Source organism: Aulostomus chinensis, chromosome 23 (genome assembly GCF_037954235.1).
Source record: "Aulostomus chinensis isolate RoL2024-O1b breed Wild chromosome 23, RoL_Achi_v1.0, whole genome shotgun sequence".
Taxonomy (NCBI): domain Eukaryota; kingdom Metazoa; phylum Chordata; class Actinopteri; order Syngnathiformes; family Aulostomidae; genus Aulostomus; species Aulostomus chinensis.
The window spans coordinates 7,737,085-7,754,090 of record NC_141342.1 but is presented as its reverse complement, the minus strand read 5'-3'; the positions used below and the strand labels follow the sequence as shown (position 1 = coordinate 7,754,090).

The 17,006-nt window shown below is 41.3% G+C and overlaps 2 protein-coding genes across 4 annotated transcripts in view; both read right to left on the bottom strand.

The window, feature by feature from the left end:
* The window catches only part of gucy2cb (guanylate cyclase 2Cb), a 25,023-nt gene extending 20,302 nt beyond the window's left edge, over window positions 1–4,721 (bottom strand). The window contains exons 1-5 of one of the 2 annotated variants that reach the window (XM_086196528.1): window positions 3,946–4,721; window positions 3,139–3,251; window positions 2,692–2,759; window positions 2,283–2,498; window positions 1,017–1,138 (exon numbers count right to left, since the gene is read on the bottom strand). In XM_086196528.1, coding sequence (XP_086052654.1) covers window positions 1,017–1,138; window positions 2,283–2,498; window positions 2,692–2,759; window positions 3,139–3,251; window positions 3,946–4,144 — 718 coding nt within the window. In that variant the 5' untranslated portion in view covers window positions 4,145–4,721. The remainder of the gene's footprint in view (window positions 1–1,016; window positions 1,139–2,282; window positions 2,499–2,691; window positions 2,760–3,138; window positions 3,252–3,945) is intronic. The other variant, XM_086196529.1, reaches the window with a different exon arrangement.
* Window positions 4,722–8,338: 3,617 nt separating this feature from the next.
* csdc2a (cold shock domain containing C2, RNA binding a) lies at window positions 8,339–16,339 on the bottom strand. 2 transcript variants are annotated; one of them, XM_086194848.1, is made up of 4 exons: window positions 16,097–16,339; window positions 12,907–13,253; window positions 12,595–12,717; window positions 8,339–11,695 (listed from the first exon to the last, which is right to left on the bottom strand). In XM_086194848.1, the coding sequence occupies exons 2-4, from the start codon at window positions 13,086–13,088 to the stop codon at window positions 11,533–11,535; spliced, it is 468 nt and encodes a 155-aa protein (XP_086050974.1). In that variant the 5' UTR covers window positions 13,089–13,253; window positions 16,097–16,339; the 3' UTR covers window positions 8,339–11,532. The 2 variants fall into 2 exon arrangements, with proteins under 2 accessions (XP_086050974.1, XP_086050975.1); XM_086194849.1 differs by lacking the exon at window positions 16,097–16,339 and adding an exon at window positions 15,253–15,366.
* Window positions 16,340–17,006: the final 667 nt, after the last annotated feature.

Genomic DNA, 17,006 nt, shown 5'->3' with positions numbered 1-17,006 from the left:
TGGTCTTTGACCTCAATGCTCATGTAGTTTGTGCAGGAGCTCCACGGTGGCCTTGTCAGACGTGAATTTATGACACAAACAATGCCTACCTAATAAAACTGTCACCATCCCATTCTTGTGGCAGCTTTTGGAGTAATATTGTTCTTGTTTCAACAACAATTTGTCCGCCAGGCTCTTCATCAAATGTCCTGCTTTCATTAGCCAGAATGCTTCAACAGTTAAAGAAGTGGGAATTATTTCATTCTAAACTTAGAGCACTTTAAAAGTATTCACACTTAGCATCATTTGATTGGTTTAAAAATATCTCAACTACTGACTAATTTTTCCTGCAAATTCAATCATCTTTGAGTTCTCCTTCTACGCTGGTAAGGGAACAGGTCCATGGCGTACTTGGGTTTGTGGACGGACATATTGTCTATGATGATATTAATACACAACATGAAAGTACAAACAAGCCTAAAGTTGCCACCACATTAAATCTGAATATTCTCCGATGCCTTATTTAGCTCACTTTAGCTATTTTATAGAATTCAATCAGTTCAAATCTGTTTCTGTCACGCGTCTAACTTGTAATGGATATTAGGAATTGTTAAAGTCTAAAAATGTAAATCGTTACAATAAAATGCTTAAAAGAAGAAGAATTTTTTTTTTTTTTAAATACATCGGTTGAAAATATGATCCTAAAATTCTTGAAACATTACTCTGCGTTACTCTGTAGTTGGTTAATCAGATCTACCGCACTGAGCCATCTTTGGATGACGACCAAAGCTGGCGCAGCTACAACAGTTCCCTTTTTCATGGACGTGAATGACAGCTGCAACAAATGTTTACATTGATTGTACAGTTTGTACAGTTTCTGCTCATGATTCTGTTATGAAAAGTCTGTGAGGCCACAGACAAACTTGTGAATGCCTTCTTAATATCCGTGTCATATTGAAGTCATCGAATGCATTTTCACTCGCAATTCATAACTCAGCAGTGACGTTTGGTGAGGGGTGGTGTGTGCTACAACTTACGGTTGCTTGTCCTGTTTCTGGGTGATGTAAGTACTGCTTTCAGATCATCTTGTTTCCGCAGGACTGTTCTCTGAATGTTTAGGGCAAACTTGCTCGAGTCTGCATCCAATGCATTTATATACCTGTAGAATAAAATCTCTCTGAGTTTTTATCAAATTTAATTCTCACTGTGAATTATAACTGTCACTTGACCCGGTCAACCAGAATGTGAGTATAAGTCACATTTGTATATTTTGATATTGGAAGACTACTTAAATATCCTTCAGTTAATATCCTTTATTTAATTGGGTAATGTAGCAGAACAACACGAATGGATAAAGACATGTTTTACATAGCCAGACAATCAAAAGCAATCATGGTATAAAGGTTTAAAATTCAGCAGCAGCATGAGATGTTCAATTTTAAGAAAATCTTTCATTTGTTCGATTTACAATGTGCAAATTAAAGGAAGGTCAATATTTTTTTTAAAGTCCTGAGCTCCATCCTGATGAGCAGTAAATTCTAATATGAGAAGTGATCAACTTTTTGCGTTTAAATCTGAGAGAATCCCTCCTATTCTTGTTGCTACTGAGGCCAGGCCAACTGTTTCATTCAGGGTTTTGTGTGTGTGTGTGTGTGTGTGTGTGTGTGTGTGTGTGTGTGTGTGTGTGTAGCCAATTTCTTGTAATGGGAATCCCATTTTTATTTTTTTCATTTTTGTGCAGCGTTTTCTACATGTTGTGTACAAGTGAGACTATTATCAAGCCTAACCCTCTCAATTTCTATGACAAAGTAAGGGTCCAGTACAGATCCTTGAGGTAACGCTTCATCTAAAAGGAGCTTTTCTTGAGACCAACAGTATAGTTCACTTGTGTACAATGAGATAGACTGGCAGCATGGCTCAGGGGTAGAGGGGCCGTCTAGCAACCGAAGGGTCCCTGGTTGGATCCTCGACCCCGGTGACCATGTGGAAGTGTCCTTGAGCAAGATACTGAACCCATAATTGCTCCTGATGAGTAGATTGGCGCCTTGCATGGCAGCCTCCACCATCAGTGTGTGAGTGAACGGTGGATGAGATGACACTGTAAAGCGCTTTGAGTGCCGCTAAGGTAGAAAAGCGCTGTATAAAATTGAGTCCATTTACCATAGATATGTCTGAAATAAGTTCTGAGCAAAGGCATACAAACCAAGGCAGTTTTCAACAGTAAAATGCATCAAAACTCTAAAACAAAACAACCAACAATACTGTTTTGTGTTCATTTCATGCATGATGTAATGAAGACTCACCAAAAACAGTCCTCTGTGTTGCTCTGCTTTTTGTAAACATAGGCAGTCTCCCACATAGATTTGATCTTGTTGTTGTCTTTCCAGAAGTGGATGAAAAAGTCAGATATCTTGCGTGCAGGTGGCAAAAGGCGCTGCAGGTTGAGAGTGTAATCACAGGAGAGACCGAAGCTCCCCGCTGAGATGATAGGTGTGCTGAGCTTCAGACCTTTTTCCACGCTGACAGAGAAAAAGACAGTGGAGACAGAATATGATGTCTACACGGAGGATAAAAGTAGCCCTTACAATGGCAGACTTATCCATGACAAAACCACTCAAGCTGTGTGTTTGTTCCCTTGCACCATATATGAAAAATCATGTCGTATGACGTACACATCTTTCAAACTGAGATGAAGTGAAAAACAAGACTTACTCAACCATTTGGAAAGTTGCATACGTGCAAGTGGGGCCAAGTACAGCACATCCCAGGTCCCCTGAATTCTGAGGAGACACCAGTGAGGGTGAGTTCGGGTCTGTCTCTGTAGCTCTCAGTTTCTCAGATATTTAAAAGATTCAGAGTCTCTTTCCTTTCAGTGAATTGAGACTGAGTTCATGGTCCTCTCCCTCATCACTGAGGCCATGATCATTCTCACCCAAGTTTGCATCACTGAACTGCGAATGCCCTATACCTCTATAGGTCCCTCAAGTCCTCCGAGCAAGGCATGGTAGTGACACCTCAGGACTAAAAACATGAGAGGACCAGGCCCATGGTGTGGAACAGTCTCCCACCGAGAGTAAGGTAAGCAAATCATTTTGACCTCCATGTTACAGCTTGAGAGAAAACCTTCCTTGTTTGCGATATGAAGTTGTAGTTACTCACCATCAGATTTTTCAGCTCATCCACTCCTTCACATGTGCTGCTCTGGCAGCCACGATGCCGATAAAATGTTGTATTGAAGCCACCAAAGTTTGCCGTGAGATTAAACTTCATACCTTTCGCGTGGTTCATGGTAAAAGAAACAAAGACAAATATTTCAGGATATCTTCTTTTGTTCTGGGTTGCAATACAATAGGCATCACATGATACGATAGTTATCCCTGTATGTCAGAAAATCTTTAATTCCTATTTGAATAAATTATTCCGATTTTTTTCCACTTATTCAGTTCCTCAGTGTGTCATTCTCATTCACATCTTTTCTTGAACTCATGATGTTCATGGAAGCAAAGACAAAATTGTTCGGAAACGATGATAGGAGATATGTCTGGCCACGCCCATGGAAAACTAAGCCCTTGGTTCTACACGTTCAAGGTTTAACGTGTTGATAATAGCTGATAAGTGGTCCTTGTTGTTATCTGTCTAGACGCCTATGAATATATACCTAAATATATATCAATATAAACCAACACCTAATTTGTAGCTTAATCAGACCACATCTAATTCGATCATTATGCAGAACTAGTGTCAAGCTCATTTTGATCCCCCACCCCCACCTCATGACTTTTTCCTTGTGGTTAATAATTCAATGATCCATATCTTATCATTTACAATGCTGTCTAAATAATATCCATTTTCAGTTATTGCTCCAACCATGAAATCAAAGAGGAGAATGCAAATGACAAAGAGAAGCCCAAAATATACATCAGTGCTGAGAGTAGTCATGTTGTACTGCTTGTCCTGTGGTATTACCATTTCCATTCATGACGGACTCTGTCTCTATGGCCTTCAGTATTTCTCCTTTCACAAACTTCAGGCTCCAGGGAGAGTCTTCATCATCAAGCAGAATCACATTGACTGTAACCCCTTTTAGGCACCTTCTGATGCCCCAGCAGGAAGTAACAAGAATCCACAAAGAGCACAACCACAACCACCACCTGCCTATCCCCATTTTCAGATCAAAAGTTTCCAGTAGGGGATTTAGATTTTCGAACGAACAAAGAAAGTCCAACTCTTCTCTTTTTTCTTCGTCCGATGAGTCCAATAAATTCCCCACACAGAAGAATTCCAGGAATTAAATGAATTATAATTCACCAGATCTTCTGCTCTACATTCCCGATATCCTTTGCCTGAATCCTTCTCTCCTTTCTCCAGTGAGTTGAGCTTTTGACAAATTCGCTTTGTCTGTTCCTCACCTGTCCACTCCACATCAAGTTGTTAATATACAACCTTTAACAACACAGAGGCAGGCCATATAACCTTCCCAGTGTTCTTGTTCCAAGGTCTGCATGAATCACTGGCTTGACACACAAACAATGATAACGAGGAAAATTTTTAGCTATTTGCTCCTTGGTAACTATGCACAGATCACTCCATTAGGAAAGAACTACCACCAATAGTGATTCAAAGCGTCAGGACAGTTGAGGTAGAATAAAACTATAACTGGAGAAACAGATGAACTGTGAGAGGGTGTTTGACCTTCAGCTGAAGAGTAATGGTGAGGCCCTGCTAACATGTGGGAGTTCACATGGAACCCTGCTAACATGAGGGAGTTCACATGGAACCCTGCTAACATGAGGGAGTTCACATGGAACCCTGCTAACATGAGGGAGTTCACATGGAACCCTGCTAACATGAGGGAGTTCACATGGAACGCTGCTAACATGAGGGAGTTCACATGGAACCCTGCTAACATGAGGGAGTTCACATGGAACCCTGCTAACATGAGGGAGTTCACATGGAACGCTGCTAACATGAGGGAGTTCACATGGAACCCTGCTAACATGAGGGAGTTCACATGGAACCCTGCTAACATGAGGGAGTTCACATGGAACGCTGCTAACATGAGGGAGTTCACATGGAACCCTGCTAACATGAGGGAGTTCACATGGAACCCTGCTAACATGAGGGAGTTCACATGGAACGCTGCTAACATGAGGGAGTTCACATGGAACCCTGCTAACATGAGGGAGTTCACATGGAACCCTGCTAACATGAGGGAGTTCACATGGAACCCTGCTAACATGAGGGAGTTCACATGGAACCCTGCTAACATGAGGGAGTTCACATGGAACCCTGCTAACATGAGGGAGTTCACATGGAACTTGTCTCGGGTTAGTCTTTGGCAAAGACTAACCCGAGACAAGTTCCATGTGAACATCTGCCTCTGTGTTGTTAAACCACCTCTCCCCCTAAGGAAGCTCCAGCTGTGTGGAACTTCTGTATGGAGTTTGCGCATTCTCCCTGTGCTTGTATGTGTTCTCCCTGTACATGCATGAGTTCTTTCCGGGTACCCTGGCTTCCTCCCACAGTCCAAAGACATGCAAGAGGGGACCAGGTTTATAGGATACTCTAAATTGACCGTAGGTGCTGCTGTGAGAGCCAATGATTGTCTGCCTACATGTTGGCCCTGAGATGGACTGGCGACCCATCCAGAATGTATCACGCCTCTTGGCCGAAGGCTGCTAAGCAGTAGAAAATGGATGGATGTATACATTTATATATGATGCTTCTGCTTCACTATAAACTGTTAACTAAATAAATGTTAACTGTTTGGAAATAATCATAAACAAAGATTACATTTAACTTGTACAGTGTGTTTCATAACTGCTGAGTCAAAAATTGTCCAAGAGTATCTGTGTGTGTGAGAATATAGACAGACAGCATAAACTAGTAAAATGTTGGAGGTCAACAGGCAAAGCCAAACATGGACAAAAAAGAGAAGAGCAAAGGTTGGTCGGGCCATAAAATTGAAGACAGATAACACCCTGAGCTGTGAAACCACTCTGTGATTTGCCTTTTGGTTCTGTTAATCGTTGTCACTCTTGGCAGTGCAAACATGCTTATTATTTCCAAACAGGGGCACCCTGACATAGGAGATACAGACTGTTTTCCTCAATTAAATCAGTAGATGATAAGGTGACATTTAAATTAGATTTTACAGTCCCATGTCTGCTCATCACATACATTATTTAACAGGAATTTAGTGCACTGAATTGTATCCTATCCATCATTCAATCTAAGTCCATGGACTAACGTCACAGGAGATCTTCTGCTCCCTTATTTTTATGTACGCAGTTGAAACCATAAGTCGGTGACCACATTTACCACATTCACTGTTGATGGCAAACATTTATTGCAGATCCATCATCGTCTTCCACTTATTCCTGTTAAGGGTCGCGGGGGGGTGGAGCCTATCCCAGCATCTACGGGCGAGAGGCGGGGTTCACCCTGGACAGGTCGCCAGTCCATCACAGGGTCAACACATAGAGACAGACAACCATTCACACTCACATTCACACCTACAGTCAATTCAGAGTATCAATCAGCCTCGTCCCCTCTTGATGTCTTTGGACTGTGGGAGGAAGCTGGAGTACCAGAGAGAACCCACACAGGAACAGGGAGAACATGGAGACTCCACACAGAAAGATCCCGCGCCCGAGCCGGGACTCGAACCTGGAACCTTCTTGCTGTGAGGCCACAGTCCTGACCACTGCACCACCGTGCAGCCCCTTTCTGCAGATCAAAGAGACAAATTTGAACCTGTAATAAAAAGCTACAAGTGTGTCAGCTTACTGACTTCCAGGAGGTGTGGTTCTTAACAGATAAGAAAAGGGATAAACCATTAAAATGTCATTGTAAAACTTTACAATGAGGATACATTACTAACAGTTAGTTAACACTCAAAAGTATGTTTTGGATTACTGACCATACTGACCAGTAGATGTCGACAGCGTGGCGCCTGCAGATGCCAAGACGTCTTTGGAACAGTGTTTTGATTTTATATCAGACATGACGCAGCAAGGCCTTTCATCCACACGAAATCTCCGCACGCTTATTGCTTGAAAGTTGTGCCGGAAGAGGATTTTCAGTAAGAAATGAGAGGAGATTCTGCGGTGATAACGGCTTAAGGCTACAAAAGGATCAAAGTGCCATTGTTTTCTTAAACTGATGGCTTTGTGTTCAGGGTTGGGTGGAGGGAAGGAAGGTGTTAAGAGACATGGAAGATGTAACAAACAGTGTTGTGCTAGTTGCTGAAAAACAGTTATTAGTTGTAGTTACTAGTTACTGCAATTCCAAAGCAACTCAGTCACTAACTCAGTTATTTAAACCAAAAAGTAAAGCATTACTAGGAAAAGTAACTCAGAACTGTCAACATTGTAAGCTCTGTACTACTTGACATGCATTTTCATCACTGAACTCCGCTAAGCAATATAGTCCCTATTTATACAAACACTAAGATGTTTCAAAGTGATTGATTGATTAACTTTAGCCTGGCTAGCAGCAGCACTCCCTCGTTGAAAAGAACAACTCAGGCGCTGTTGCTTAGGTGCACGGGGTGAGGCGACATCTGTGTCGGCGTCTGTGTCGGTCCCTGACCCGCTAGCTTTAGCAACAAGCGTGCTGCGTGCCTGGATGCTTTAACAGAGTAGAGCTGCTGTGTGCGGCCGCAGAGAGGCTCTTAGTTCCGAGACACAAGTTGCATTTCACATAAACACTTTTCTCCTTCTGCTCAGCGAAGGAGAAGTAGTGAGCGTTCTTCCGCGTGTAGAAACTCGCCCCGGGTTCCGCCATGACGTCTTGCACGTTCTTGCTGTTCTAAACAAACACGCCCCCAGAGAGCAACTCACTCTCCTCTTGTGTCTTGCACCCCCCCCACCTCGACACAGGAAGTGAACACAGTGGCTCAGCCGAGATGGTAAAATAACGTAAAATAAACTAATAAACGGATCGTTTAGTAACTATAACTGACTTATTGATTTTAAAAAATAATGCGTTAGATTATTAGTGACTGCCAAAGTTACTTTTTTGGCAGTCACTAATAACGCAATAACGCGTTCGTCCCAACACTGGTAACAAATCACTGTTGAACAAATGATGTTCAAACATTCATGAAGATGCGTTGAAAAAAATCCTTTCAAAATCTTAAATTTGTAGATATGTTCAAACCACTTTGGTGTACGTGCGTTATGTTAATGTCAGGAAGGGTTGAAATCTAGAAGTTAACAGAGCCTTTGGTGAAAACTTTGTCAATGTGAGGAGAACTCTCAAAATAGCTGCCCTATTTAATCTGTGTGCTGTCCCTTGAGAGAGGAAGAAGCCAGTGTACTGTGTTAAAAACACACATTCACACAGGTCTGTGAATACATGAGCAAGTTTTATTCCAACTTGACCTTAATGACCAAAGACAAGGGTAAAAGTGATTTGACAAAAATGAAAAGTACTTGTGAACACAAATATATTTCTCTCGCCAAGGGTTTGACGTCACTGTAACGCACTCTCGGCGAGAGCAAAGATGCACAAGAGACCTGAAAACGCTTATGAAACACAAACACGTACAATCGCAACAAAACAAACGGTTATTTTGAAATTCCAAAATCTTATTAAATAGACAAAGATTAAGTAGACATGAGAAACTTGTGATCAGAAATGTGGAATTTTTCCCCCCGCCTATAACGATGAAATGACTGAAGCCACGGGGCTCGAACAGGCTACAGTTGTATCGTAGGTGTGAAGTGTGCCACGTATTCAAAGGGTTAGATTTGCACAAATACCTAAAAATTCAGCTTTTAATTACCAAACACATGACCTTCCAAAAGTTAAAAATTAAGATAAGTTAATCATTTTTCATTGAAGTCTTACATCATGAACCTCCTGCACTGCTTTTCCCCCACTGTCTTGACACTTACTAGACTCCCAAGTTCGACCTCTGACTTCCTGAATCAGCAGTATGTCCTCCTCCAACGGACCAAACTCTTTCCAATTAGATGTGGTCATTCTTGACTTTTTATGTTTGGTATCAAGAAAATAATCAACCTGAATGGTACAAATATTCTGTTCTCAAAGACTGAATATTTATCACAAAGATAGAAAAACATAAGAATAATCTGGGCATCAAAATTGTTCTAATCACACTCATGATTTAAGGAAAATACATAGCCAGGTGACAGTTGTCTCAACTAAGCTCAGCTTATAGACTGTAGTTTTTTACATTTCACTTTTTGCATCGCACATAGATTTCGTTTTTATGTTTTTGAACGGTAAGAATGAGAAGTACTTATTTGTAGGCTTTAGAGGTGCTTATAATTAGACTCTGTTTCATTTGTAGAAAGGAAGGTAAACTGTGTCTCTGTTTCCCATCTTTTTGAAAGAAGCTAAGATGAACTAAAATAAACTGGGATCACTGTAGTGAGACATAAGAGTGGCATCAATGGTCCTGTTTAATGCACTCAAAAAAAAAAAAAAGCAAGAAAGTGTTTTCCCTAAACGTGTCCAGTTGATTAGTTTACCTTTCACATGCTTCACAACATTTCATATCTTGGTACATCTTCAACAAAAGCAATCACTCCATCCTCAGCCCGTTTTCTTCCCCTTGTCACTCTCGATGTTCCTTCCGAAATTCCAAACCCTCTGGCCTGGTTTCTCAGCGGCAGGCTCATTCATTCAACATCTCTACCACTGAAACATACGACCGTCATAGGAGCTGGCAACAATAATACAGGATTTCTACTCTTGCCAAATAGACAAGATAGAGTAGTGCAACAATATTAAACAGGACAATAATTCTTGACATAAACGGCTACTCCCAGCTCCTGAGGCCAAAACACATTTTGATTGAACGTGAGTCATTTCTTGTAAAAGTGCACACATTTGGCAGCCAAGCACAAGCAACACGTCAGACCAAGTCAAACATTCACATTTTCTCAAGGCTGCGAGATGAGATGAAGGCAGATCTGAGCAGCTACCCTTTAAAGTTTCTGACATAATAGAACAACGTTTTTACAAAAGGGTCAGTATGTTGTCCACATTCAGGTGAACTGATATATGCTACTAAACACTGATGTATGCAATACACGATCAACCAAAATGTTTGTTAAACCTTGTTCGGACTACAAACCCAAATCAGATTTTTTTTTTTTTTTTTTTACATACCCAGATTAATTTCAACACAGTCTGAAAAGCCAAAAATTACAAGAAATTGGATTTTTTTGCGACTCAGATCCAAACCACATCTCGAGATGGTCTGAAATATGCAGTTCAAACTGTAATGAGATTTCAGTTTGAACTGTCATTGCATTTGGGAAGTTTGTCAAACTTTAAGGTCACTGCAGACCCACAACATTGCGTCTTCCTGGGGAAACAAACTCCAAGAATATTATAGCACGGGAAAGGGGCACGTTCTATCAATCAAGGGCATTGCTTTAAGTAACCCCTCCCCCTCCATCTCCTCCACCAGTGGCTCCTGCCATATTGATGGTGGTTTTTTTCAGCCCACAGGATAGTTCTGTGTGGACTGGAGACAAATTTGAATTCACTCCTCAGTTGAATGTGGTCACAGTGCATCCCTGAACACCTGGGAATGTAGTTTGGCTGACTGAATCCCAATCTGTCCCCTGTGTGTCTTGGGTGCATTTACACCTTCGTGTATTCAAGCTATCTGATTGCAATCCAGTCACAGAAAATGCATTTTAATGCCAGGTGTAAAAGCAGGATAAAGTATCTTTTATGTCCCTCACAGTCTGTTTCTCCTCAGAAATCAGCCATCTTAAGTATGTGTGTCGTACACAGCTGATATGTGCACGCGACAAATCAGATATAATTTCCAAAAAACACTGGAGAAGAAAAATCTGAATTGAGAGTAACCTGATTCGCAAAACAAATTAGATTTGTCTGCAGTCCAAACAAGATCTTAGAAAGCACCACAGGGAACCTTTAAACCAGACAAGATCTGATACGAGCTGGAATCTATGTTCAGTGTACTTCAAGAGTCAAGACATTTGCTGTAAATACAGACAAAATATGGCTTAAATGAACATTTTGTACACCTAATATGAAACAAGATGAAAGTTAAGAGTTCTACAGAACTGGTCCCTTGAAACTTAAGCATTTCTGCCCAAGGAGTGTCCTTATGGTAAAATTGTGTCATGTCAGTTAAAAATGCATTTTGGCCCATTAAAAAAAACCAAACATGGATCCCTACTCAACTAAAAGGTTGCTTCACCAACAAATAATGAGCTAAGATATTGCCCTTAAGTCTAGTAAAAATGCTAGCATCAACCTTGAACTCTAATAAACTCCTAAACTAAAGTCAAAACTTTTAAACCTACAAAGTGTCTGTGAAAGGAACACATTCAAAGCTTAATTATCAACCCAAACAACCACTCTCTGCTCTCCCTACACTGGACTTGCCCTGACCCAACAGTACTTCTGATCCCTCAGCCCCGAACTTGCTGCAGACTTAGTCCCTCAGTTCACCTACACGGAAAAATAAAAATTAAATCCAAAATTCCCTGACTCCATTCCAAGAGCCTTGGCAAACCTGACACCTGGAATGCTGGTCTAGGAGCTGATGATCTGGCCTGACCAGGTCTCGTGCTTGGTGCCTGGGTTCAGGTGGGTGATCACCACCTCAACAGCCTGAATTTTCTGGTTCTTGGGAGGGATGGGACACACCTTATATGTGACCTCGTCGCCTGCCATAGGCACATACTCTCCCTCGATGCTGTCAGTGGAACAGAAACAAGAATACGTCATTTAATAGCCCAACTTTATATATATATATATATATATATATATATATATATATATATATATATATATATATATATATATATATATATATATATATATATATATATATATATATATATATATATATATATATATATATATATACACACACACACACACACACACACACACACACACACACACATAATGTATATACCTCCTGTCCTTATAGTTCATAAGAATCCTTCTAACCTTGATTTTTATGTTAAAAATGGAGGCAAAGTCCATTGTAAAACTGCAGACATAATTAAGTTTCCTATCTTTAACAGTCTCGGGTGTCAGTTCACATTTTAGTGTTATTGTTCTTACAATTACAATATGAGATATTTCTTCTCTTTCAATGTACACACAGGAATGTGAGTATTGTTTTAAGAAAGAAAAAATATATTCTTTAAGGTGCTCAAAAAACATAAATCACGAAACTTGAACTTAACTTAAAAAAAACAAGCTAGGGCCAGTGCTTCATGTCTTGTGATGCCAATTTGCACCTCAGGAGACAAGAGTTGTTATCGGCCACTTCATTATGACCCAAAGCTGAATTTCAGTCACAGAGTGCTGCAGGGATGGTGCATTCATGCAGGCCAATCCAGGAGAGAGCATTGCTTTGAGTTTCCTCAACCAAAACTCAAAGCAATTCTTACATTGGATTATTGCTGAAAATGACCTCTATGCCAGTTAAAAGTTGATGAGACCTACTTATTTCATTTGTGAAGCTATTGTAATTTCACAAATACTATAATTGCTCACTGTAATCAAGAGCTCTGTACATGATGTGTATATGATGTTGAACCAAAATCGTAACTTTGCACAGTTAACCAAAAGGCCTCTCACTCAGAAATGTGGACAAAGATGTCCTCTCCTCCATGAGAGGGGTGTATGAATCCATGACCCTGAGACCTGGAGAAGTTCTTACAAACCCCTTTAAATACAGGACCTGATTTGGCTCGCACTGTCCTGCAGAGAAATAGAGAATAACGAAGACAGTGGGAAGTAAAAACAACAGGAAACGTTGATAAATAAACCCTTAAACTCATGAAATTAAGTACTCCCGTGGTCAAGGTGTGCTGCTGATGTAGAGACATAATATAAATATGTAACAGAAAAACCCTTGACTCAGGTAAGTGTTGTATCTTTGCAACTCACGCTGAATATGTGCGGGTGCGCTTGGTTGGCAGCGGGCTAGGCAACTCTCCAGGCTGTGGAGGTTTCCTCTCCCAAACCCGGCTGCCCTCCCTCAGGAAGGGGAAGGAGAGCTGTAGCGGGGTGCGTGGGGAGGTGAGCGGCAGCCGGTTGTCACTCGGTAAGGAGGGGTCAGGATCGGCCATCTTGGCACGATGCAGGAGGTTTTTGTTTTTTTTTCCTGTTTGTTTTCTTCAGCAGCACACAAGGAGGTAGGGGAAAGAGGGCTAGACCTCCTGCATGGTACCAGTGTGTGAGGGAGGAGAGGAAACCAATGAGGGGATTGTTTCAGTGCAGCACAGCAACAATACCTGAAATAGAAAAAGAGGAATAGGAACACAGCAGAGGAAATAATTAGTAGATGAAGAAAATACAAGTTTATAAATGATGATGATGTCCAACTGGTGAAGTCCCCCCTGTCTAGTGACAGGGGGACGCATGAGTCCAGTTCTGGGCTCTCCCCCAGTAGATTGAGATAGGTAGTGCCCAGGACCTGTTAAAAAAAAAAAAAAAAGACGCTGGGTGTTTGAAAAATGAGTTTAAAAAAAAAGGTTCATCGTGAATGCATTTAGTAAAGAATTATCGCAGTCAAAAAAGGGTGAACCAAAGAACCAAAAACAAGTTCTCTTCTCTGAAAGGCCCTCCAGTGATGGCCACAAAGAAATCTGCTCAAATTGAGTCTTTGGACTCTTTTTTTCTTTTTTTTCCTGCTTCCCTCACTGGCATCCCATGAACAAGGACAGGTTGTGCAACAGTTGCCTGAATGTCATCACTCATGATTGTTCCTGGTCTTCCTCCGCCTCTTCCTCATCCACCACCTCTCAAACAAACTCTTCCTCCTCTGCCGCTCTGTGTGTTTCTGTCCATTGTAGACTGAGCCACATGCCACCTTTCATCCTGCCCAACTGCTCTGGTCACAGCATTCGAAACGTGAAATTTAGAGTTGTCATGTGTGAAAAGATGACAGCTGTGTTGGATAATGTTCACATTTTGCTGCCAGTGTGTACAATTTTGCAACACAACATTAACCAACAAAATAATACAAACGGAGTTTTGCAAAAATAATAAAGATCATTTAGTCAATCTCTGTTGACCTCGTCTGTTTGAGCCTCCACTGGTGCACAGGGCGTCAGCCTCCCAGTTTTGCCCCTTTGCACCAAAAAATTCCAGCCTCACTTGACCTGAATATGCCACCCAACTCTTACAATGGTACAATCTCTCACCTCAACTACTGCAGTTTCCCTACTGCAGGTGCAAACTCTTACAGACAGTCCAGAATGTGGTCATTGACCTGGCTACCCACGCTTGACTTAAAAATCAAACGCTAATGTTTGCCGACAGATTAGCTTCTGGACCGACACATCTACTAAAACTCAATCAAACAAGTTTACGCTCAATCCATGCTTGTATTTCATTGTACAAAGTTATGTAGAAATCCCCAAAGTTTCCAGTCCTCAAAGATGTCCCCCTTTCTAGCCAACCATTAAAAATAGAAAATTAAATAAAAACATGACAACTACTGCAGGAAACAAAGCGTCAGTTAAAGCCTAAAACAAAACAAAAGAAACATTTTGTCATTCAAAAAAAAAATCACAAATAGGTCGCTTGAACTGAAGACGTTTTTTAGGTGCTGCATTATTTTTCCGGACAGAAAAAGCCAACCGAATATGTTTAGTTTCCCAGAGCCTCCAACGACTAAAAACAGCAAAACTGCCCAAAAAAAGTTGCTGCCACGAATGACCGCAAAAAAGGTGGCACTATGTGAATGCATACCAAACCAGGAGTTGTAGTTACTTGGATTTTCTTTCAAATCAAAGTGTTTGTGGATTACTGTGTGCACCGATGCATAAAGATCACAATGACTATCATAGAGGACGCACCTGAGAGCTTGTGAAGAGATATTTTGGGACAGTTGTTCCGTTGTTAGTAGTTGGTGGCCATGAGGCACAGTTAGCTTTCAGCTTAAGCTACATGGCTAGCTCTTTCTGCATGTTGAAGCCACATAAAGTGACGCTGCAGTGAAAAACGTCTTTGTGAGATCAAGGCACCCATTTCTGAGTACTTGAAAGCCAGAATATACTTTTTGGGTGAACTATTGCTTTAACATGTTGTCATCTTAAACGGTAGAATGATTTTCCCCCAGAGCCAGGTTTTCAACTGATCTTAGGACTTATTTGATACATAACTTACAGACACCATAGCAAATGAAACTGTCTACTATGTCTCCTTGAAAATTGCTATACCAAAAAAAACAAAAAATATTTGAAGTTACACATCCAAATAGCCCAAGTTTTCAAAGACGGCAATCACCATCACATGAATCTCTCTGTTCTTTTTGCTTATTTGGAGAAAAGGTCCTACAAATGGCTGAAGGGGAGTGAGGCTTCTATCCTCCTGGTAATGTGTCGATGCAGTGATGACGAATGACGATGAACACACACATCTGTGGCTCCTGTGGTTGGTTGTTTAACTCCTCTTTCATTAGCTGGATTATTGAGCCCAGAGCAGGCCTGTGAAGGGACTACGTCACGAGTGAATAAAATATTTAATCAGCAAGGTGTCAGGTGGCAGTGAAAGGAGAAGTGATGCTAGATAGGAGTCGGGGAGGAGGAGAGATGGAAGAGCTTTCAAATGGACAGACAAAAGGCCAAAGCACCTCCCTGTGAAAGCAGGGCACTGTGGATGTCTGTGCTCCTCCTAATCAGCATGGGAGACACATCACACGTCACTTCCCAAAAACACACACAGAGACACACAACACACACACACACACACACACACACACACTTGGCTTTAAACTTCCAATGATCCCTTTTAAAAAGGAGTGTGATTAATTATATTTTGAGCTGTAAAGTGCGGCTGGTAGAGAATAAATAATTCATTACAAAATAAAAGCCCTTGAGGCGGTTTGTGTCCAGAACAATCCCATGCTGGAGCAGTTGGAGACGAGCAGCACAAATGACACTCAACTCGTTGCCAAAAACGTGATGAAAATGAAAAGCTCGCGAGTGGGGCTTGTCAGTATGTGCTCGGAGGTGGGGACGACCACCCGGCTTTCCAGTACAATAAAGCTCCAACTCGATACACCCTGGCTCTCTGAGAGAATAACAGACTGGGACGTACCACTAAACCCGATCGATAAACGACGACTTACCGTCAGAGCCGGTCAGCCGACAGCCAGACTGCTAAACAGAAATTATGTCATGAAATCCGGTGAAGGCTTGACATGTGGGGTGTAAGGTGTTCAGTCAATTGGCTGGTTTCAGTTTGGATGCGGCGCATACAAACGGGATGAAACAGCCAGAGAAAGGAAGCAGGATTGGAGGGGTTGGTGCATGGGTGTTTGCATGGAGGGAGGGGGAACTGTGCTAAAAACAAATGGAGCCTCTCCAAACTACTCATTATTCATCGTGCCATTTTTATTCGATGTTGAACGGCCTGGTCCTCTCCCTGTTTGCTTTGTTCATCAGTTTTGTTTTGTTGTTGTTGTTTTGTTTTTTGTTGTTGTTTTTTTTACACCCGATGCCTTTATGTTCTACAAAAATACAGCGGGTAAAGTATTTAACACGTCACCCTTTTTCTCAGTAATTATATTTCCAAAGGTGCTACTGACGTGAAATTTCACCAGATGTCGGTAGCAACCCACTCACGCAAAGAAATCAAACCTTAAATGTCCGTAAATGATGTGTTTAAGAAAATGCAATGACACAGGGAAAAAGTATTGAACACTTGAAGAAATGGAGGCACATAAAGGCACACAAAAGCAAGACACCAGCTGTAATCTATCAGTAATTAGAAAGCAATTCTGTGCCTTGACAGGGCAAATTAATATCAGCTGGTTCAGTTCCAACTGATGGCCTAGAAAAAGGTGTCTCATGATGGGTGAAAGCAAAACGCTCTCTCAAGACCTTTACACCCTTATTGTTGCTAAACCTACAGATGGCATTGGTTACAGAAGGATTTATAAACTGAATGTTCCAGCGAGCATTGTTGGCGCAATAATCTTGAGGCGGAAACACCACTTCACCATAAACCGGCAATGACCTGGTGCTCCTCACAAGATT

What these genes read in the sequence shown, in the direction of transcription:
- csdc2a (XM_086194848.1), bottom strand. Translation starts at nt 13,088, where the DNA reads ATGGCCGATCCTGACCCCTCCTTACCGAGTGACAACCGGCTGCCGCTC. An exon ending in CGCACCCGCACATATTCAGC is followed by an intron (nt 12,718 to 12,906) that starts GTGAGTTGCAAA and finishes ATTTCTCTGCAG; the next exon opens with GACAGTGCGAGCCAAATCAG. An exon ending in ATCTTTGTCCACATTTCTGA is followed by an intron (nt 11,696 to 12,594) that starts GTGAGAGGCCTT and finishes TTCCACTGACAG; the next exon opens with CATCGAGGGAGAGTATGTGC.